We start from the raw sequence: 22,253 nt of genomic DNA on the forward strand, positions 1-22,253 counted from the left end.
ATAACTGGAATATCATTTGATTTTGAACATGGAAGGAAAATGCACCGTTCACAGTGGAGATAAATCGTACACGTGTTCTGTGTGTGTGGACGAGGCTTCAGCCGATCATCTGGCCTGTCGAAACACAAGTGCAGTCATACAAGGGAGAAACTATGGAAATGTGAGGACTGTGGGAAGGGATTCAATTACCCGTCTAACCTGGAAACTCATCAGCGCACTCACACTGGGGAAAAGCCGTTCACCTGCTCTGAGTGTGGGAAGAGATTCACTCATTCATCCAGCTTGCTGAAACACCAGTGAGATCACACTGGGGAGAGGCCATTCACCTGCTCTCTGTGTGGGAAAGGATTCACTTGTTTATCACACTTGCTGACCCACCAGCGAGTTCACACTGGGGAGAGGCCATTCACCTGCTCCAATTGTGGGAAGGGATTCACTACCTCATTTCACCTGCTGACACACCAGCGAGTTCACACTGGGGAGAGGCCATTCACCTGCTCTGACTGTGGGAAGGGATTCACTCAGTCATCCCACCTGCTGACTCACCAGCGCACTTACACTGGGGAGAGGCCATTCACCTGCTCCAAGTGTGGGAAGGGATTCACATGTTCATCACGCCTGCTGACGCACCAGCGAATTCACACTGCTGAGAGACCTTTTAAATGCCCAGACTGCGGGAAGTGCTATAAAAGTTCTGGGGAACTGATGTCCCATCAACATGTTCACACTGATGAGAGACTGTTCAGGTGCTTTCAATATGGCACTGGGTTCAGGCGATCATTTGAACTCACTGTACATCAGCACAGTCACACTGGGGAGAGTCCTTTCACCTGCTCTGAATTTGGGAAGGGATTCAGTATTTCATCCCGCCTGCTGACGCACCAGCGAATTCACACTGGGGAGAGGCCGTTCACCTGCTCTGAGTGTGGGAAGGGATTCACTCAGTCATCCCAACTGTCGACACATCGGCGCACTCACACTGGGGAGAGGCCATTCACCTGCTCTGTGTGTGGGAAAGGATTCCCTTGCTTATCACACTTGCTGACCCACCAGCGAGTTCACACTGGGGAGAGGCCATTCACCTGCTCCAATTGTGGGAAGGGATTCACTACCTCATCCAACTTACTGAAACACTAACGGGTTCACACTAACTAGAGACCTTTTAAATGCTCAGGCTGCAGGAAGTGCTATAAAAGCTCTGGAGACCTGATGTTCCACCAAAATGCTCACTGATATGAAACCTTGCAAGTGCTCCCACTGTGGGACTGAGTTCAGGCAGTCATCTCATTTCACTGTCCACCAGCGCAGTCACATTGGGGAGAGGCCGTCTCATGCTCAGGATGTGGGAAGAGAGTTGATCAGACATGCACCCTTCTCAAATACCAGCAAGTTCTCACTGGAGAGAGGCCAATCACCTGCTCCACGTGTGGGTGGGGATTCACTCAGTCATACTGTCTACTGTGAACAGTCATTCACTTGCTCCGATTGTGGGTAGGGATTCACGGAATCTACTGACCTGGTGAATCACCAACATGTTCTCACTGGGTAAAGACTGTGCAGGTGATATGAACGTGAGATTGGATTCATTAATTCATCCAATCTCTGGACAGAGCAGCAAGTTCACACTGGGCTGAGGCTGTTCACCTGCTCCGTGTGTGGGAAGGGATTTACTCAGTTGTTTAAACTTCTGACTGATCAGCGAGTTCACACTGAATAGTGGATGTTTCTGTGTGTGTGTATATCTCCTTGTAAAGGGATTTGATCATCATGAAAACCGTAAAACTGTCAATGACAAAGTGGAATGAGGCTATTCACCTGCTTCCTGTCTGGAAACACATTTCCTGATAATGGATATTGTACTTAACAGAGATCCTGGAATTCATTTCAAATTGTTAGAGTATTGCTCCCTAAAAGCCAAATGCATTATGTGTTTTTACAGAATTATCTGTCTCCCTTTAAACAAGCTCGGAAACTAGGGAACACTGAGACATTGGTTTAATGTTTTTTTTTTCTAGTACATAACCCGTTACACACAGAGACCATGAGATTACTGGACACTCACAGGAGGACTCATCAGAAATAGTTGTGAGCACATTATTCGAATCTGATCAGTCTGATCGAAGGTAGACATGGTCAACAACTCCAAGCTTTTGTGTATTGATCCTTTTTGACTTTAGTAACGTTTTGCTAACTTGATGATAACTTGTCAACACATTCTGGTTATTTGTTTATCAAACAGAATACAGTAACCCTTTAAATCTGTCACGAAACTATCATATTTTTCATAATATTATTGTGGGATATTGTGAAGTACGCTTATGTTTGTGTGTGCGTGGATGGTTCTGTCTGTGTGGCTGATTTAATTAAATTAGAGATGGATGGACTGCAAGGTTCAAATTATCAAAGGAGTCACGTATAAAAAGGGCATGTGAAATGCTAATGAATGAAGTAGGGTAAAGCCTTGGCAGATAGAATTTGCATTTTAAGATATGTGCAGAGGTGTTTGGTTTTCAAAAATACATGATGAGATGTTGACAACTAACAAGATAAAGAAGGCAGGTTATTATGTTGAGTTTTCCCAGAAGTGCTGGCCATATTGACAACATAAAAGATTTTCATATTATGGGAAAAGTAAATGCCAAAGACATGAAGGAACAATGGGGTTTAGAGATTAAAGAGGAAGAAATATATTTAAAGAAGGAAGGAAGGCTGTGTGTGGGGTGGCCGTGTAATATCTGAAAGGTACAAGTGTAAAGCCGACTTGGAGAGAAGCCTCTAGCCACTTTGCAGAAGTCTGCTGTTCCTGTAGCCAAAGTTGTGTTAAAAGCCTTTGGAACACCACTGTCAAGTGGGTAACCTTGCTAGATTGTCACAATAAATTTAAAATCTATTTTGGACTGTTGCCTTAAAGGGGGTGTCTGGTTAACTAGGAATTTGTAGTCTGGAGTCTGGTTAACTAGGAATTTTGGAAATTGTTATAATATGAAGTAACCATGTAACTGTAATCTTGTGTATGTGATTTACTCTTTTCTTTTGTTAATAAATGTTTTAATTTGATTTCCAAAATCTCTAAAGGTGTCAGTGGACGTATCACTTCTGAATCAGTGCACAAATCTTCTGGTACTAAATACAAATTGCAAAACCATTGTGCTAGCATGGCCAATGTTCCCTTGTGTATTTATTCAGTCTGGCAAATACCACCTGCCATATCATAACATTTCATCTCGTAACTGATGTAATCCTCGTTAGTGAATCTGTGCGATATCGTCATTGCTCTTCTCATGGTTTCTACCTGAACAACTGATCTCATTCTGCGAGACTTAATAATGTCTTTGTATTCAGTTCATCTACTGACCCTCTGGCTCGGTGCTGAGAACATACATTGTCTGTTCTTCCAGATCATTAATGTACTGGTATCTGTTCACAGGCTCTAATCTTGTCCTCAGTATGACCTCCTAGAGCCTACTTCTATTGCAGATTCTTAGTTTAATGTGTGTAAGTGTCTGTACTATCGAGAAATGTTTAATAGAGTTATTAGAATTATTCGAGTCTTCCTCACCTGGCCTCCCACTGTCTACATTCCCCACCTCGAGGCTCAAGAAGATTCTTCCTTTTGTAGCTTCAAAGCTTTTCTCTTGGTCAGTGCAAACATTTCCATTATATTCTTTCTCCTTATAACCTGTCTTAGAATTCTCTCCATCCCACAGACCATCAATAGAAGAGGAATTAACACATCATCTGTAATACTAGGAGGAAAGTAGATGCTGTGATTATAGAGGGATGTTCTTCTGTATTTTACTCTATCTCCAACCAGGGGTGATCACCCAGGGTGACAATAGATCACTCAAATGTTATTGCTTCTTGTTTCCTGGGTCCCAGATGTTGTTCAATATTGATTTAAGCTTCAGTGAAAACCATGAAATTGTATGGCCAAAACCACTCAGACTCACTGGAGGATAATGTATGCCTGTGCGAGTGTGAATGTGGGTCTCTGTGTTTGAGTGTGTGGTTGTGTGTTAAGGGTATATGTGCGCCTGTGTGCAGGTTTCTGTGTGTGGGTGTATGAGCGTGTGTGCTGTTTCTCATTAACTGTAAAACAAACCTCTCTGAGCAGACGATGTTGGTTCTCCTAGAATCCCATTGAATGATTTGAATGGTACCATTCAGAGATTCTTCATCCAGAGTGAAGCTATAGGCTGACTGTGTGCTGTGTAAAACCTGACATCTACACAACCAGGCCCCACCTCTCCTGGAACAACACAAACTGTCTGCTACTTTCCAGATCCCTTCCTTTCCCCTCACTATCATCCTCAGATAGTTCACAAATTCCTTGTGTACATCATCCTCCAACTCATCTATGGTCTCCACTTTACTTTAAAGACTTCCATCGGTCTTACCAACAGTTAGCAATGGGATAGCTGCTAACACAGGAATCAGTTCTGAAATACTGTCACTGATTTTAAGGCTTGGCGTAGGAGTACGTGGAACTAGATCTTCCCACCTCACACCAATATATATTCCCATCTGAGTTCAACATTTTAATGTGATATTACTCAGTTCTGTTGAAGGGTCGTGAGGACTTGAAATGTCAACTCTTCTTCTCCGCTGATGCTGCCAGAGCTGCTGAGTTTTTCCAGGTAATTCTGTTTTTATTTTAATGTGATTGTCCAATCAAGGAAACAAGTTCTGAAGAAGAGTCACACGGACTCGAAACATTAATTCTGTTTTTCTCTCCACAGATGCTGTCAGGCCTGCTGAGTTTTTCTTGCAATTTTTGTTTTTGTCAAGGAAACATATATCATTTAGCCCTTTTAAACCTGATTGAGCACCCACACCCCCTGCACTCGAGACCAGTTGTTGCTGTATATATATGAACCTTCTCCCTAACCTGTCCTAATCCTTCTGTTGTTCATTTGTTGAAAACAGGGACTCTCCTTGTTCTAATGGTGACATTCCCTGCTTGCCCAGTTTTTCCTTGAAGTCAGCCCTTGAATTGTGTGTACATTGTTTCATCATGTTCCCACATTTCACTAACAAATGTTGAAATGTTTGCTCCACACCCACAGGGTTTCATCAGTTTAAAGCCACAAACAGCAAGGTCCAGTTCTCTCCTGGAGTTTGAGACAAATCAGCTTTTAAAGTGATGCAGAGTCTCAGCCAATGAGGGAGATCCGGGCTCAGCCCCGCCCCTCATTAATTCCGATTGGTCGGAGGACCAGCCGCGCGCTCTGTCCCGCACGCGGTCCTCCAGCCCCGCCCCCTCTACCTATTGGTCCGGAGCTGCTGCCAATCAGCCGAGCAATGTGAGCTAGAGCATGCGCACTGCCGATGAGGGTGATGAACTGAAATGGTTGTATCGAAATTCTCAGCCGGTGAGTTATCGCCGGTTGGGTCATGAAGGAGGGAAGGAATCGGCGGGTGGGTTGGGAGGATTGATAAACACCTCGTCTAGGCTGCAAGACCCGAATACGAAGGTCGCGTATGGTTTGAACCGGCTACAACTGCTCGGGCTTTTCCCCGAGACAGGCCCCGGTTAACGGCCGCCACCTTTATCAGGGACAATGTTGCAGCCGGGGCGCCTGCGGAGACAATGAGGGCGTTCTGGGCTCAGCCCCGCCCCTCATTCACTCCGATTGGTTGGAGGACCAGGCTCTCTCGCTCGGGCCTCCAGCCCCATCTCCTCTTCCTATGATAAAAACAAAAAACTGCGGATGCTGGAAAACAGAAACACCTGGAAAAACTCAGCAGGTCTGGCAGCATCGGCGGAGAAGAGTACAGTTGACGTTTCGAGTCCCCATGACCCTTCAACAGAACTAAGTAAAAATAGGAGGGGTGAAATATAAGCTGATTTAATGAGGGGGGGGGGGGGGGGATGGGGTGGTTGTTGGGACAAGCTAGCAGTAATAGGAGATAACCAAAAGATGTCACAGGCAAAAGAACAAAGAGGTGTTGAAAGTGGTGATATTATCTAAAAGAATGTGCTAATTAAGAGTGGATAGCAGGACAAGCAATGTACAGATAACTCTAGTGGGGGTGGGGTGAAATAAGACTAAAAGGGCAAAAAGGGTATAGATAAATGATGAGTGGAATACATTTAAAAATAATGGAAATATGTGGGAAAAGAAAAATCTACATAAATTATTGGAAAAAACAAAAAGGAGGGGGAAGAAACGGAAAGGGGGTGGGGAAGCTCAATGCAAACTGGAGGAACAGCACCTCATCTTCCGACTAGGCACTTTACAGCCTTCCGGACTGAATATTGAATTCAACAATTTTAGATCTTGAACTCCCTCCTCCATCCCCACCCCCTTTCCGTTTCTTCCCCCTCCTATTTGCTTTTTCCAATAATTTATAAATTTTTCTTTTCCCACCGATTTCCATTATTTTTAAATGTATTCCACCCATCATTTATCTATACCTTTTATGCCCTTTTAGTCTTATTTCACCCCACCCCCACTAGAGCTATCTGTACCCTGCTTGTCCTACTATCCACTCTTAATTAGCACATTCTTTTAGATAATATCACCGCCTTCAACACCTCTTTGTTCTTTTGTCTGTGACATCTTTTGGTTATCTTCTCCTATCACTGCTTGCTTGTCCCACCCCCCACCCCCCCCTCCTTAAACCAGCTTATATTTCACCCCTCTCCTATTTTTACTTAGTTCTGTTGAATGGTCATGGGGACTCGAAACGTCAACTGTACTCTTCTCCACCAATGCTGCCAGACCTGCTGAGTTTTTCCAGGTATTTCTGTTTCTGTTTTTGTTTCCCTCTTCCTATTGGTCCGGTCCTCCCGTCAATCACTCCCCGGGTATTGTGAGCTGGAGTAACCGTTATGAATAATTGCAGACCGAGTGTATCCAGGAACACAGTGCAGTTTCCGTGCTGGCAGATCTACAGTGGAAATGATCTTCTCCATGCACCAGCTACAAGAGAAGTGTACAATTTAAAATGTTGCCAGCTTACATGCTGAGAAAAGTTAAACATTATAATTACTGAGTGAAAGTAAACCTTTTAGCATGAATCACAATTTACTTGTAGAATTGTAAAGGGCACCGAAAAGTTGGATTCCCTAAAGATAAGCTTCAGCCTTGAAGTTATGATCCAGAACTTACAAGCTGTAGGGAGCTCCACCCTCTTTGACTCTTTTTGGTCTAAGAAGGTTGAAAGCATTTGTTAACCTGTGACTGCTAACTTATTTAGTTTTAATTTTCTTCAGTTATATTACAGTCATTTGCAAAAGCATGTGATGAAAACTCAACTCACCTTCTTTGGTTCAGAGGTCAGGAACTCCAGTTTGGAAATGCATGTCAGATGACCTGAGATGGAGCGCCATTATCTTGGTGTGCCAGGGAGCAGGACACGGGAGGGGGAGAGGGAGAAGTTCCCAAACCAGGGAGAAATCCCATAAAGTAGTCCCAGGTAAGGGATGAAGATCGGGGACAGGAATAGGTCCCCTTAAATGAGGTAAAGCAAAGGAGCAGATAAATTGGCTCAGAGTTAAATAAGGAGCTGCAGTGAGCAGACTTGTAGTGAAGTGGGCTTGAGAGAAGCCCTGAAGATCTGAGAAGGCAGCTGAAGGTCGGTGACTTGGGTACCTCTTTGAATCAGTGGTGTTCTGCTTGACACAGCCAAAGATCTGAAATTGTGCTTGGAATGTGATGCTTGAGTGTACTTGAGAACCTAGGGGAAAGGAATCTCAGGAGAGATTGAAACCCTGTGAGGTGGGCCATTATTGAAACTGCCCAAGTGGGAATGACTTTCGGAAAGAATTCCAAGGTGAGATCTTCAGATGTGGAGATTAGAAACCCTCATGAGAAAGACAAAGTTTCAGTGGGATCGGTTGGCTCACAATGTGACAAATGTCTGGGTGGGTTCTGGAGCAATCCATGGAATCTGCTTTGGTTGCATCTGTCATTGAAAATTAAGAGTGCGTCAAAGAGAGAGGACAGGAATTTTAAGCTCTCTGATAAGAAAAATTGCAAGGCTATTGGGGACAGTAGTTAACTGAATAATCAATTATAGAACTCAGTAAAGTGATCAGTTTAGCAGAGGTGCTACTGGAAGGTGGAGTTTAGGGAACTCATTTGTTCACTTTGCAGTTGAAGAAGCAATGAATTTAAAGTGCATTTTTTGGGTGTCTCCGGGAGAGATACAAGTTGCGTGATGAGCATCGAGTGAATGTTCAGGAATTCACCAGAAGAAACCTGTTTGCAACTGTGCCAGTCCCAAGTGAGAAGATTTTGTGTCAAGCTAGTGGTAACTCTTCAGTGGTTTGTGTGTCTGTAAAGATATTTCTGGGGTAAAGGAATAGCATCAATCTGAAGTGTCTTTTTTTGTAGGTATTTAGATCTTTCCAACCTTTTTGTCTGGTGTAATATAGTTCATTTTTTTCCTGTTTAGTAATTAGTTTATTCCTTGCATTAGAAGTTCATCAACAGATTCCTGTTGATGAACTTTGCTTCACAGTTTCTTCAAAAAAATCTAGGATCTGTCAAACCAGGATTCACTCTGGGATCTTATTGTCTAGTTTTAACATCAGCTGGGATCGTAACAGTAATCTGAAGAAAGAACAAAAGAGCTGTGAGAAATACCAAAAGAATTGGAGAAACAAAAATGGTGTTTGGTTCATCTTTGATCTGAAAGAAAAAGTTACGTAAAGTTGACACAATTGTGCACATTTGAGAACATTTGCTCCAACTTTCTGCAAACAAACGAAGACGTTAATCCCTGTCCCACTGTGACAGTTTGAACTAAAGACTTTGCCTTTTAATGATTTGGATTTATCCCACTTGCTATCTTTCAAGACAAAATGTTTGATAATAGGAGATTTGGGAGTTAGGTCTAAACTGAATTGTAAGTATTTCCATCTCTGATGTAAAAAACGCCCTACGACATGAATATTGAGTTGGACAGTAAAGTTCCTCCAGGGCTCATGAATGAGGTCGAATGGTAATTGATGGGATGTCCCATTTAGAATAAAAGACAGGGAAAATCATACCAACAAATGGAAGTTGGAATAACTCATCCTGGGTATAGTTCAAGAGAATAGATTAATCTGGTATCCATGTACATTTAAATGGAAGAAAGTGTAGATGAGACTAGTAAATTGATAACAAAAACAAAAATACCTGGAAAAACGCAGCAGGTCTGGCAGCATCGGTGGAGAAGAAAAGAGTTGACGTTTCGAGTCCTCATGACCCTTCAACAGAACTAAGTAAAAATAGGAAAGGGGTGAAATATAAGCTTATATTTCACCCCTTTCCTAATTTTACTTAGCTCTGTTGAAGGGTCATGAGGACTCGAAACGTCAACTCTTTTCTTCTCCACTGATGCTGCCAGACCTGCTGCGTTTTTCCAGGTATTTTTGTTTTTGTTTTGGATTTCCAGCATCCGCAGCTCTTTGCTTTTATCTCTAGTAAATTGATAGCGTTTTGTTGAAGATGTTAGTATTCTTGCCCCTGAACTTTTCAAGGAAACTGCATTAATAGTCTGGCCACTACCTGAGGCATTGCAGTGGGGAGATGAGCCAAGATCGTCAGACACCCTCTTGATCTTTTGGTAAGATTACCTGAAAGTCAAGAGTGGCTTGTATCATACGGCATGTGTAACATGATGTTGGTGTGAGTGTGCAAATGTGATTTGTACATGTGAAGTAATTAACATGTGGAAATATATGGTGAACCTGCTCTGAGGAATGAGTCCCAGACATGCCCAGGAACTCAACAACACAACAACATAAAGTGATTAATGTGGTTAGTAGAATGTGACTTTTTATGTTATCAGTGCTCCATAGAGAAACAGACTTTAAAACAATCAGGATAGAATTAAACACATTAAATTCACCCTCCTAATGTTAACATTGAGTGGTTCATTGTTACACTGGGTGATCAGCCCCGCGTGCAGATAGTGTGAAATACAGGACAACATCCCTGGATAATCACTGCCTCTAATTTCCTCTTGGTATTACCGATGATGCTAATTTCCCCTAATGTTCATGGCCTGACTGATGAAGAGAATTCAAAGACAGATTACAAGGGGAAAGAATATACTGGAAATGCTTGCACTGACCAAGAGTAAAGCTTTGAAGCAACAAAAGAAAGATCATTCTTGAGCCTCGAGGTGGGGAATGTAGACAGAGGGAGGCCAGGTGAGGAAGATCTGAATAATTCTAATAACTTTATTAAAAATTTCTCAAAGGTACGAATCTGTAATAGAAGCAGGAGATCCTATTGAGGATAAGATTAGACAGGAATAGATCAAAGATCTGAAAAGACAGATAATGTATGTTCTCAACACTGAGCCAGAGGGTCAGGGGATGAACTCAATACAAAGATATTATTAAGTCTCTAAGAAAGAGATGAGATTTTCAGGCACAAACTGACAAAAGAAATTACATTATCTCTCAGACTCACTTAAAAAGAGGATTAAATCATGTACAAGATGAGTTCATTAGATTGATCTTTTTCCATTTTAATGAACAAAAACAGAAGATGTTGATATTTGTTATCAAGTTAGCAAGACCTTACTAAAACAAAAATGGTTCAATACACAAAAGCTTAGGGCTCTTGACCTGGTCTAACTTAGACCAGGGTAACCAGATTAGAACGATGTGCTGATCACACTCACAAATCTTTCTGATGATTCCTCCCGTGAGTATCCAGTAATCTCATAGTCTCAGTATGTAGTCACTTGTGTAATAGAAATAAACATTAAACAACAACCCATTGTTTCTGACTTTCTGAGCTTGTTTGAAGGGGTCTGGGTACAGATAATTGTGTAAGAACACAATGTATAATTAGCCTTTTAGAGGCCAACATCCTGTTACAATTTGAAATTAATCCAGGGATCTCTGAAAAGCAGTGGGTTCATTATCAAATTTATTTCAACATAGGAAGCTGGTAAATGACTGGCTGATTCTTTTCCCATACACACAGCAGGTGAATAGCCTCTCCCTTGTGTGAACTCGCTGGTGTAACAGCAGGCGAGATGACTAAGTGAATCCTTTCCAGCAGACAGGTTAAGTGAATGGCCTCTCCCCTGTGTGAACTCGCTGGTGTAACAGCAGGTTGGATGACTGTGTGAATCTCTTCCAGCAGACGGGGCAGGTGAATGGCCTCTCCCCTGTGTGAGTTTGCCAATGACTTTACAGCTTGGATAATTGAATTCCCACAGTCCTCATATTTTCACAGATTCTCCATGTTGTCAGTGTCCTTGTGTCTCTCTCAGTTGGATGCCCAGTTGAAACCTGGTCCACACACAAAACACATGTACGGTTTCTCTCTGCTGTGAATGGTGTGATGTTGTCCAGGCTGTGGAACTGGTTAAAGCTCTTTCCAAAGCCAGTGCACGGGAACACTCTCACTTGGCTGTGCGTCTTGGTGCTTTACTCCTTGTGATGAGAACCAAACTCAATGTGCCATCTGCACCATTCCTCTCCTCCACTCCCAGTTTTCTCCCTCCTTCTACTCTGGCTGGGTTCAGTTCTCACTTGTGTACAGACTGGTAATGAAATCAATGACTCAATAATTTTCTCTCCTGGTCACTGGGACCCTGAAGCCCCACCCACTCCCTGTTCCCTCACCAAGATGGCCACGCATTTGCTGGGCTACTTCCTGAAGCAAGATGGCAGCTATCAACCTGGGCCTGTTCCCGGGAAAAAGCCCCAGAGTGGCAAACGTGGGCCCTGCAGGTTCTTATTCTGGTCTTGTGGCCTTCACCAGGTTTTTCTAAAGCCTTGATCCCCTGCATGCTACATGGTCAATATGGTCAAAGCAACACGGGGCATGCTTCAGATACTGTCCAGCACTGCACCTGCACACTGAGCTTGTGTGGAGTGAACAGGGCACATTTCCTTCTGCGGGGATTGTTGGGCAAAAACCCTGACATTGAAAATCCCAAATAATAAATAATGGTTGATCTCTGTGATGCCATTGAGATGCACAAATTAATTAAATCAATCAAATTAATTTAAAAAGTCTCACAGATATTCAAGTTCACTGGAACTCTGACAGGGCACAGGCCCGAATGAGATGAATCACAGCAGAATCCAACACCTGCAGTCACAGATGAACTCACTGGTGTCTCATTTCTTTCCGTTCATAGGATATTTAAACAGCCTCTCTCCATTAGGAATGTATTGTGAATTAACTATAGTCTTTTAAAGCATTTCTCAAGGTGAGAGAATTTAATGTGCCTGTTCCAATGTGGAATTCACTCAGAACAGGTACAACACGTGTCAGAAACAGAGTAACGATCCCTTTACACTTTCCCATCAAATATTCCCAAGGTAGGTCCAACAAGTGTTAGAATTAGATAGTGAGAAAAGCTCCCTCTAAATCGTCCCATCAAACACCCAGGGCAAGTACAGCCCAGGCTAGATAAAGAGAAAAGCTTCCATAATGTGCCACATTAAACAGTGCCACAGAGCAGGTACAGCACGGTTTTAATAAGAGAGTAAAACTCCCTCTGCACTGTCCCATCAAACTCTCCCAGCCAATATCAAGCGGGGTTCAGGGAGGTGAGATCCCAGGAACTGCACTGATGTCATAAAGCATCACCATTCTATCCATCTGGTCCTCTCCTTGTCCCTTTAAAGGTGGAGAACTGGGACATCCTGTCTCCAAACACATCCCACGCTGTCCATACTGAGAATCCCAGGGTGGAGAACTGGGACATGCTGGTATGTATCCAGGACAAATTACTATTTGCAAGGTGAAGGTACATCAGCAGCAGGAGTTAGTGAAGTTGATGGTAATAACCAGGCAGACTAACTCACCAGGGAAGCTGATCCAGTGGGGATTCCATGGGATCCACCCAAAATACAATCATTGGCACTGTGACCTGATAGAAGGCTTTAAGATTAAGAAGGGGTTCAATAATCCAAATAAGGATTACATGAGAAACTTATTTACCCAGCGAGTGGTGAGAATGTGGAATTCGCTACCATAGTGTGTGGTTGAGGTGAATAGCGTGAATACATTTAAGGGCAAGCTAGAAATATAAATGAGGGAGAAAGGAATAAAAGGATATGCTGATGGGGGAAGTGAAGAGGGGTGGGAGGAGGCTCATGTGGAGCATAAATACTGACACAGACCAGTTGAGCTGACTGGCCTGACCCTGTGCTGTAGAGTCAATGGAACAGGGACAAACGTATTTATTTTATATCTACCTGTAGTGGTAGATACAGAGTCACCAAAGAAATTTGGGCCAAACTTAACAAGGGTCATGCCATTGTGAGCTCACTTAACAGAGTATGGAGCAGCCACAGCATCTCAATTACAACAAACATGTGTCTTGTGAAAGCCCTTGTGTGGCCGGTGACAATGTATGAGTGTGAAAGCTGGGCCATCAAGAAGAATGAGGAGGTTCGAATGAGAGCTTTTGAAATGAAAAGCCTCAGACGGATATTCCATGTGTCATGGACGGCGAGGAGGACAGACAAGTGGGTGCTCGAGAAAGCTGGTGTTAAGAGGAACTTGTTTCAGGCAGTGATATCAGGGAAGCTCACAGAGTTTGGACACGTGATGTGAACAGGAGGCAAGTGTTTGGAAAAAGAGGTAATGCAAAAACAAACACCTGGAAAATGTGCACAAGGAAGACCCAAGATGGAATAGATGGATAATATCAGAAGGTGAACTGGCCTCTCAATGGGACAGGCAGTGAGGGCAGCAGAGAATAGAAATCAGTGGAGAAAGATTATTCATGGTGTGGCAACCCTCGAAACAAAGACAGGTGAAAAACAAGATAAGACACCTGTAGTAGTAGGAAAAACACTATTTACTATCCAGGATAAAATAAATGTACTTCATCTTCCTTTGTTGATCATTTCACTGGGAATGTGCACTCCCAGGCTCAAAGAGCATCAGTCCACTGGAAGGAAAGTCATAAAACCGGCCAGTCCGGCAGAAAGAAACCCTCTGACCCTCCCACTTCACTAACTGTCAGAAGGAACATGGAACAGCAGCAATAACAGCAGAATCCAACCCCTGTAATCACTTGTGAACTTTCTGGTGTCTCAGCCGGTGGAATGAATCACTGAATCCCTTCCCACACTCAGAGCAGGCGAATGGTTTCTGCCCGGAGTGAACTCGCCAGTGTTTCAGCAGATTGGAAGACTGAGTGAATCCCTTCCCACACACAGAGCAGGTGAACGGCCTTTCCCCTGTGTGAACTCGCTGGTGTGCCAGCAAGGTGGATGAATGAGTGAATCCCTTCCCACACACGGAACAGGTGAACGGCCTCTCCCCAGTGTGAACTCTCTGGTGTCTCAGCAGGTGAAATGAATCACTGAATCCCTTCCCACACTCAGAGCAGGTGAATGGCTTCTGCCCGGAGTGAACTTGCCGGTGTTTCAGCAGATTTGAAGACTGAGTGAATCCCTTCCCACACATGGAGCAGATGAATGGTTTCTCTCCGCTGTGAACTCGCTGGTGTGTCAGCAGTGTGGATGAATCCTTAAATCCCTTCCCACAGTCAGAGCAGGTGAACGGCCTCTCCTCAGTGTGAACTCGCTGGTGTGTCCGCAGTGTGGATGAATCTTTAAATCCTTTCCCACAGTCAGAGCAGGTGAACGGCCTCTCCCCAGTGTGAACTCGCTGGTGTCTCAGGAGAAGGGATGAATTAGTGAATCCTTTCCCACATTGAGAACAGATGAATGGCCTCTCTCTGCTGTGAACTCGCTGGTGTGTCAGCAGTGTGGATGACTGAGCGAATCCCTTCCCACACTTCGAGCAGACGAATGGTCTCTCCCCGGTGTGACTGCGTCGATGAGTTTCCAGCTCAGACGGGGTTCTGAATCCCTTCCCACAGTCCTCACATTTCCACGGTTTCTCCATGGTGCTGGTGTCCTTGTGTCTCTCCCGATTGGATTATCAGTTGAAGCCTCATCCACGCACAGAACACGTGAACAGGGTCTCCCTACTGTGAATGGTGTGATGTTTTTCAGGCAGTGTAACTGGTTAGCGCTCTTTCCACAGTCAGTGCACTGGAACACTCTCACTTGGGTGTGAGACTTGGTGCTGTTCCAGTCAAACTGATGTTAAAATGGCCAATGGTATTCACATCCCAACGAATCAAGTGATGTCAGATCGTGACGTGACATTTGTTTTGTGATTTCTGTCTCCAAATCTCCCCTTCTAATATCCTGTAAAACGAATTTACAGAAAGTCATCACCATCAGTACAGGATGGAAATTCAGAACAGACAATTCCAGTTTCTATGGAACATTCTTTCCTCTCTCGTTCCCCAAAAGCTGTAAATCTCTGCCCCACACCCTCTCCCTCCATTCTCACTCTGCTGTACCTAATATACACCCTCCCCTTTCTCCTGAAGGTGCTGCTTCAAGCTGATTGACAGATCAATACACACCGCTTTCTGTCCTCGGCACAGAGATCATAACATCCTAAGAAATACGAGCAGGAGTAGGCCATTTGGCCCATCGAGCCTACTCTTCCATTCAATAGGATCATGGATGATCTGATTGTGACCTTAACTCCACTTTCCTGCCTGTCACCCATGACCCTTGACTATTTTGTCAGTCAAAAGCCTGTATAATTCAGCCTTGAACATATTCAATGACTCGGCCTCCATTACTCTCTGAGGAAGAGAATTCCACAGAATAATGACCCTATGATAGAAGAAATTTCTCCTCAATTCCATGTTAAATGAGACACCCCTTATTTTGTGACTCTGCTCCCCTAGTTCTAGAATCCCCCACAAGGGGAAACAGCCTCTCTTCATCTACCCTGTCAGCCCCCCTCAGAATCTTATAGGTTTCAGTAAGATCACCTCTCATTCTTCTAAACTCCATTGAGTACAGGCCCAACCTTACTTCACAAGACAACATCTTCATCCCAGGAATCAGTCTGCTGATCCTTCTCTGAACTGCTCCCAAGTTATTCTTAGGAATAACTCCCCTTAATTAAGGACACCAAAACTGTACACAGTACTCCAGGTATTGTGATTTGAAAGCCATTACAGAGACATAGCTGCAAGATGACAAAGGCTGGGTCCTGAATATTCAAGGGCACATGATATTTCAGAAGGACAGGAAGCTAAGAAAAGGTGGATGGGTAGATCTGTCAGTTAAGGATAACATGAGTACAACAGTTCTGGAGATCAAGATGTCGAATCAGATTGGGTAGTGACAAGAAATAGTAAAGGTGGGAAGTCACTTGTGGGAGTAGTTCAAAGGCCCCCTAACAGTAACTACACTGTACAGGAAGAAATAATAGGGACTTGGGAGAAAGATACAGCAACAATCATGAGCGATTTTAACCTACATATAGATTGGATGAATCCGAATGACAAAGTTAACCTGGAAGATGAGTTCATCGAGTGTTTTCGGAACAATTTCTTGGAGCAGCATGTGCTACAGACAATCAGAAAGCAGGCTATTCTAGATCTGGTAATGTGTAATGGGAGGGGATTAATTAGTGGCTTCATAGTAAAGGTGCCCCTAGGTAGCAGTGATCATAATATGATTGAATTTGTATTCAGTTCGAGGGAGAGAGGAATGGGTCTCAGACTAGTGTTTTGTACTTAAATAAGAACAATTATGAGGGTATGAAGACAGAGCTGGCCAAAACGAACTGGGAAATTAGACTAAGGGATAAGTCAGTAGAGATGCAGTGGCAGACATTTAAGGAGATATTTCATAACACTCAGAAAGGCACAGTCCATGAGAAAAAAGACTCTAGGGGAAAGACGTACCATACGTGGCTAAATAAGACAGTTAAAGATAGTATCAAATTGAAAGAAAAAGCGTACAGTTATGTGAAGATTAGTGACAGGTTAGAAGATTGGACAGAATATGAAAAATAACAAAGAACAGCTAAAAAATGAGGAAGAATTTAGAGTACAAGAAAAAGCTAGATGGAAATATGAAAGTACAGTTTCTACAGGTATTCAAAAAGGAAAAGAGTAAGTAAAGTGAACATTGGTCCTCTACAGGATGAGTCTGGGAATTATTAATGGAAAATAAGGAAATGGAAGATGAATTGAACACATAGTTTGCATCAGTCTTCACTGTAGAGGTAACTAGGTGAAAGGAAGGGAGGAACTTAAAACAATTACAATCACCAGAGAAAGGGCACTGAGAAAATTGTTAGAACTGAAAGCTGAAAAATCCCTGGGTCCTGATGGTCTTCAACATAGAATCTTAAAGGAAATAGTTGCTCAGACAGTAGATGCATTTGTTTTAATTTTCCAAAATTCCCTAAATTCTGGAATGGTTCCAACAGATTGGAAAATTGCTAAGGTAACACCTTAATTCAACAAAAGAGGGGGACAGAACGCAGGAAATTACAGCCCAACAAATTTAACATATGTCACTGGGAAAATGCTGGAATCTATTATTAAGAAGGTTAGAGTGGGGTACTTAGAAAATCTCAAAGCAATCAGGCAGAGTCAACATGGTTTTTTGAAAGGGAAATTGCGTTTGAGGAAGTAACAAGCAATGTGGATAAGGGAGAATCTGTGGATGTGATGTACTAGGTTTCCAGGGTTGACAAGGTGCCACATCAAAGGTTACTATACAAAATAAACTCATGGTGTTCGGTCTAACATATTTACATGGATAGGGGATCGATTAGCTAACAGGGAACAGAGAGTTAGCATAAATGGGTCATTTTCAGGTTGGCAAAATGTAACGAGTGAAGTGCCACAGGGATCAGTGCTGGGCTTCAACTATCTACAACCCATATTAATGGTTTGGATGATGGGACTGAATGTATGGTTGTTAAATCTGCTGATGACATAAAGATCGGTAGAGGTGCAATTTGCCAAAAATCATAAGGAGTCTGTAAAGTGATATAGACAGGTTAAGTGAGTGGGCAAAAATTTGGCAGATGAAGTATAATGTAGGAAAATGTGAACCTGTGCACTTTGGCAGGAAGAATAGAAAAGCAGCATATTATTTAAACGGAGAGAGACTGCAGAACTCTGAGATACAGAGGGATCTGGGTGTCCAGTATCGGAATAACAAAATGTTAGTGTGTAGGTACAGCAAGTTATTAGGAAGGCAAATTGAATGTTTTGGTTTATTGCAAGGGGAATGGAATATACAAGTTGGGATGTTTTGCTACAGTTGGACAGGTTGTTAGTAAGACCACATCTAGAGCACTATGTACAGTTTTGGTCTCCATATTCAAGAAAGGGTATAAATGCATTAGAAGCAGTTCAGAAAAGGTTCACTCGAATGATCCCTGGGATTGGGGGTTATCTTACGAGGAAAGGTTGGACAGGCTCGTCCAGTATACATAGGAGTTTAGAAGAATGAGAAGTGATCTTATTGAAACATATAAGATCCTGAAGGGCCTTGACAGGATGGATGCTGAAATGATGTTTCCCCTTGTGGGGGAGACGAGAAATAGGGGACACAGCTTAAAACTAACAGGCCTCCTATTTGAGGCAGAGATGAGAATTTGTTTTCTCTCAAAGGGTCGTGAATCTTTGGAATTTGTTTCCCCAGAGAGTGGTGGAGACTGGATCTATCAATATTTTTAAGGCAAAAGTTATATACACTCTTGACTAACAAGGGGGTGTAAGATTTCAGGGGAAGGCAGAATGTGAACTGGAGGTTACAGTCAGATCAGCCATGATCTTATTGAATGGTGGAGCAGGCTCGAAGGGCCGAATGGCCTAGTCCTGCTCCTAATTCCCGTTTACCGAACAATCCCCGCCCACTCCCTCTTCCCTCACCAAGATGGTCGCCCATGTGCCTCGCTCCCTGAACAAGCCCCGCCTTCCTCTCTCAAGATGGCGGCCTGTTGCCTAAATAACCCGGCCCGTCACCGGTGAGGAAGCTCCGCCTTCCCTGATCCGCCCTGGCTCGCAATATGGCGGCCAGTAAGCCCGCTACACGGCCTTGTAAACGTGGGGCCATTGGCCTGTTATTCAGGGCCTAGGGCCTACCCCAGAAGTTGATCCAGTTCCCAGTCCAACCATGTTTTCCATTCCTACCCTGTGCTCACAATCTCCTCCCGCCTCCCGAACCGTCCGCTCCTCCTCACTCTGTCACCATGACTGACACTGAGCATGCTCAGAGCGCAAACCCACACTGCACCTGCGCACTGGACTCCTATAGTCATTGATAGGGAACTTTCTGCAGGGCGGCGTGTTGTGGGTAAACAAAGCGCCATTAACAGCTTGAACCGCTGATTGAAAATCAATGTCTCGGTATCCCAAGCGAGATCGGGGCCAAAGGCGCAATACAACGTAAGCGCCCATAATATGTAGAAAATCGAAAGCCTGGACCTTCCATACCTGATACGAAGTCTGTGCAATGCACCCCACCTCCCTCACCAATATCAGATTGGAAAAGGGTCAAAAAAGGTGATCAGCAAGGACCAGTTCTCGTAGCACTGCTATTTGGACCTGAGAACAACTAATTCAATGTCAAAATTTTCAGCTGATACCAAACTAGGGGCGTATATCTAAAACTGAGGAAAAATGTAACATACACATTACAAAACTTCTAGCCTGGGCAGTGAAGTGGCAAGTGAACATTAACATAGATAAAAGCAAAAAACTGCGGATGCTGGAAATCCAAAACAAAAACAAAAATACCTGGAAAAACTCAGCAGGTCTGGTAGCATCTGCGAAGAGGAGCACAGTTAACGTTTCGAGTCCTAATGACCCTTCAACAGAACTAAGTAAAAATAGAAGAGAGGTGAAATATAAGCTGGTTTAAGGTGGGGGCGGGGGTGGGACAAGTAGAGCTCGATAGAGGGCCAGTGATAGATAACCAAAAGATGTCACAGACAAAAGGACAAAGAGGTGTTGAAGATGGTGATATTATCTAAGGAATGTGCTAATTAAGGGTAGAAAGCAGGACAAGCAAGGTACAGATAGCCCTAATAGGGGTGAGGTGGGGTGAAGGAATCAAAAAAGGCTAAAAGGTAGAGATAAAACAATGGATGGAAATACATTTAAAAATAATGGAAGTAGGTGGGAAAAGAAAAATCTATATAAGTTATTGGAAAAAGGGGGGGAACCGGAAAGGGGGTGGGGATGGAGGAGAGAGTTCATGATCTAAAATTGTTGAACTCAATATTCAGTCTGGAAGGCTGTAAAGTGCCTAGTTGGAAGATGAGGTGCTGTTCCTCCAGTTTGCATTGAGCTTCACTGGAACAATGCAGCAAGCCAAGGACGGACATGTGGGCATGGGAGCAGGGTGGAGTGTTGAAATGGCAAGCGACAGGGAGATCTGGGTAATGCTTGCGAACAGACCGAAGATGTTCTGCAAAGCGGTCACCCAGTCTGCGTTTGGTCTCTCCAATGTAGAGGAAACCGCATTGGGAGCAACGAATGCAGTAGACTAAATTGAGGGATGTGCAAGTGAAATACTGCTTCACTTGAAAGGAGTGTTTGGGCCCTTGGACGGTGAGGAGAGGGGAAGTAAAGGGGCAGGTGTTGCACCTTCTGTGGTTGCATGGGAAGGTGCCATGGGAGGGGGTTGTCTACTGCATTCTACTGCATTCGTTGCTCCCAATGTGGTTTCCTCTACATTGGAGAGACCAAGCGCAGACTGGGTGACCGCTTTGCAGAACACCTTCGGTCTGTCCGCAAGCATGACCCAGACCTCCCTGTCGCTTGACATTTCAACACTCCACTCTGCTCTCATGCCCACATGTCTGTCCTTAGCCTGCTGCATTGTTCCAGTGAAGCTCAACGCAAACTGGAGGAACAGCACCTCGTCTTCCAACTAGGCACTTTACAGCCTTCCGGACTGAATATTGAGTTCAACAATTTTAGATCATAAACTCTCTCCTCCATCCCCACCGCCTTTCCGATTCACCCCCCCCCCCCCCACCTTTTTTTCCAATAATTTATATAGATTTTTCTTTTCCCATTTACTTCCATTATTTTTAAATGTATTTCCATCCATTGTTTTATCCCTACCTTTTAGCCTTTTTTGATTCCTTCACCCCATCCCACCCCCACTAGGACTATCTGTACCTTGCTTGTCCTGCTTTCTACCCTTAATTAGCACATTCCTTAGATAATATCACCACCTTCAACACCTCTTTGTCCATTTGTCTGTGACATCTTTTGGTTATCTCCACCTATCACTAGCCCTCTGTCCAGCTCTACTTGTCCCAACCCCCGCCCCTCCTTTAAACCAGCTTATATTTCACCTCTCTTCTATTTTTACTTAGTTCTGTTGAAGGGTCATTCGGACGCGAAACATTAACTGTGTTCCTCTCCGCAGATGCTGCCAGACCTGCTGAGTTTTTCCAGGCATTTTTGTTTTTGATTAACATAGATAAGTTGTAATGATGCACTTTGATGTGAAAAATACAAACATCACCTGCACCTGAGAAAATAAGAAAGTTACTGGTGCAGAAAGGCAAAGCAATCTCTGGATAGAAGTGAACAATTAATTAAAACCATCACTGCAAGTCAGCACATCAATTAAAAATGCTCATAAAGGAAGGGCATTTATTTCTAGAGGTACAGAATTCAGAAATAGTGAAATTATGTTCAATTCGTGTAAGATCCTGCGCACAGCTCTGGTTTCTGTTCTATAGAAAGGACAAAGAAGCACAGGTGAAAATGCAGACAGATATGCAAGGATAAATCTCATAACTAAGATTTTGCAGTTTTTTGAAAGATTGAACAGGTTTGAGCTTTTATCTTTCGAAAAAAGAAGACTTTGAGGTGTTAGAGATCTTTTAAATTATTAACTTGTGGGAGAATAAAATACTAGGGCCATATGTACAAGATGGTAACTAATAAATCCAACAGGCAAATAAGGATAAACGTCTTTACTCAGAGAATGGTTAGAATGTGAAATTCGCTACCACAGGAGGTGGTTGAGGTGAAATAGCTTAGATGTTTTCAAAAGGAAAGATGGTTACATGAGAGAAAAGAGAATAGAACGATAAGCTGAAAGACTGAGATGAGGAAGATGGAATGGAAGGAGATTCATGTTGAAGATAACCACCCAAGCTAGTTGAAATAAATGGTCTGTTCCTGGACCCAATATTCCCTGTCCTCTCTGCCCAGCTTCTGATCAGCATGTTGCACATCCACCACTTGCACTGCATGTGCTGAGAGTACAATCCGGTGCTGAGGAATCACATTGGGCTCCTGTAGTCATTGATGAGGCACATTCTCTCACATGGAAAATTATGGGTTGTAACAGCGTCATTGAAAACCCAATTGGTGAACAGTAATTTTCTCCAACACATTGAGATGGGACCGAATGGCTTGTAATCCAATGAGGCAGAATTGGATCAATTCTCTGG

General features: G+C 43.4%; 3 protein-coding genes across 3 annotated transcripts in view; 1 reads left to right on the forward strand and 2 right to left on the reverse strand.

The window, feature by feature from the left end:
* Nucleotides 1–1,446, forward strand: part of LOC144697397 (uncharacterized) — a 49,957-nt gene extending 48,511 nt beyond the window's left edge. Inside the window, 1 exon segment of the mRNA XM_078569377.1 lies at nt 235–1,446. Coding sequence (XP_078425503.1) covers nt 235–1,137 — 903 coding nt within the window. The 3' untranslated portion in view covers nt 1,138–1,446.
* LOC144697205 (uncharacterized) overlaps nt 1–19,008 on the reverse strand; it is a 306,206-nt gene extending 287,198 nt beyond the window's left edge. The window contains exon 1 of the mRNA XM_078569096.1: nt 18,964–19,008. The gene's annotated coding sequence lies outside the window, so the exon portion shown is untranslated. The remainder of the gene's footprint in view (nt 1–18,963) is intronic.
* LOC144698411 (uncharacterized) overlaps nt 13,969–22,253 on the reverse strand; it is a 33,913-nt gene continuing 25,628 nt past the window's right edge. The window contains 1 exon segment of the mRNA XM_078570353.1: nt 13,969–14,922. Within this exon segment, the coding sequence (XP_078426479.1) occupies nt 13,995–14,922 (928 nt within the window). The 3' untranslated portion in view covers nt 13,969–13,994.

The sequence above is a fragment of the Cetorhinus maximus genome, chromosome 23 (assembly GCF_964194155.1).
Source record: "Cetorhinus maximus chromosome 23, sCetMax3.hap1.1, whole genome shotgun sequence".
NCBI classification, from domain to species: domain Eukaryota; kingdom Metazoa; phylum Chordata; class Chondrichthyes; order Lamniformes; family Cetorhinidae; genus Cetorhinus; species Cetorhinus maximus.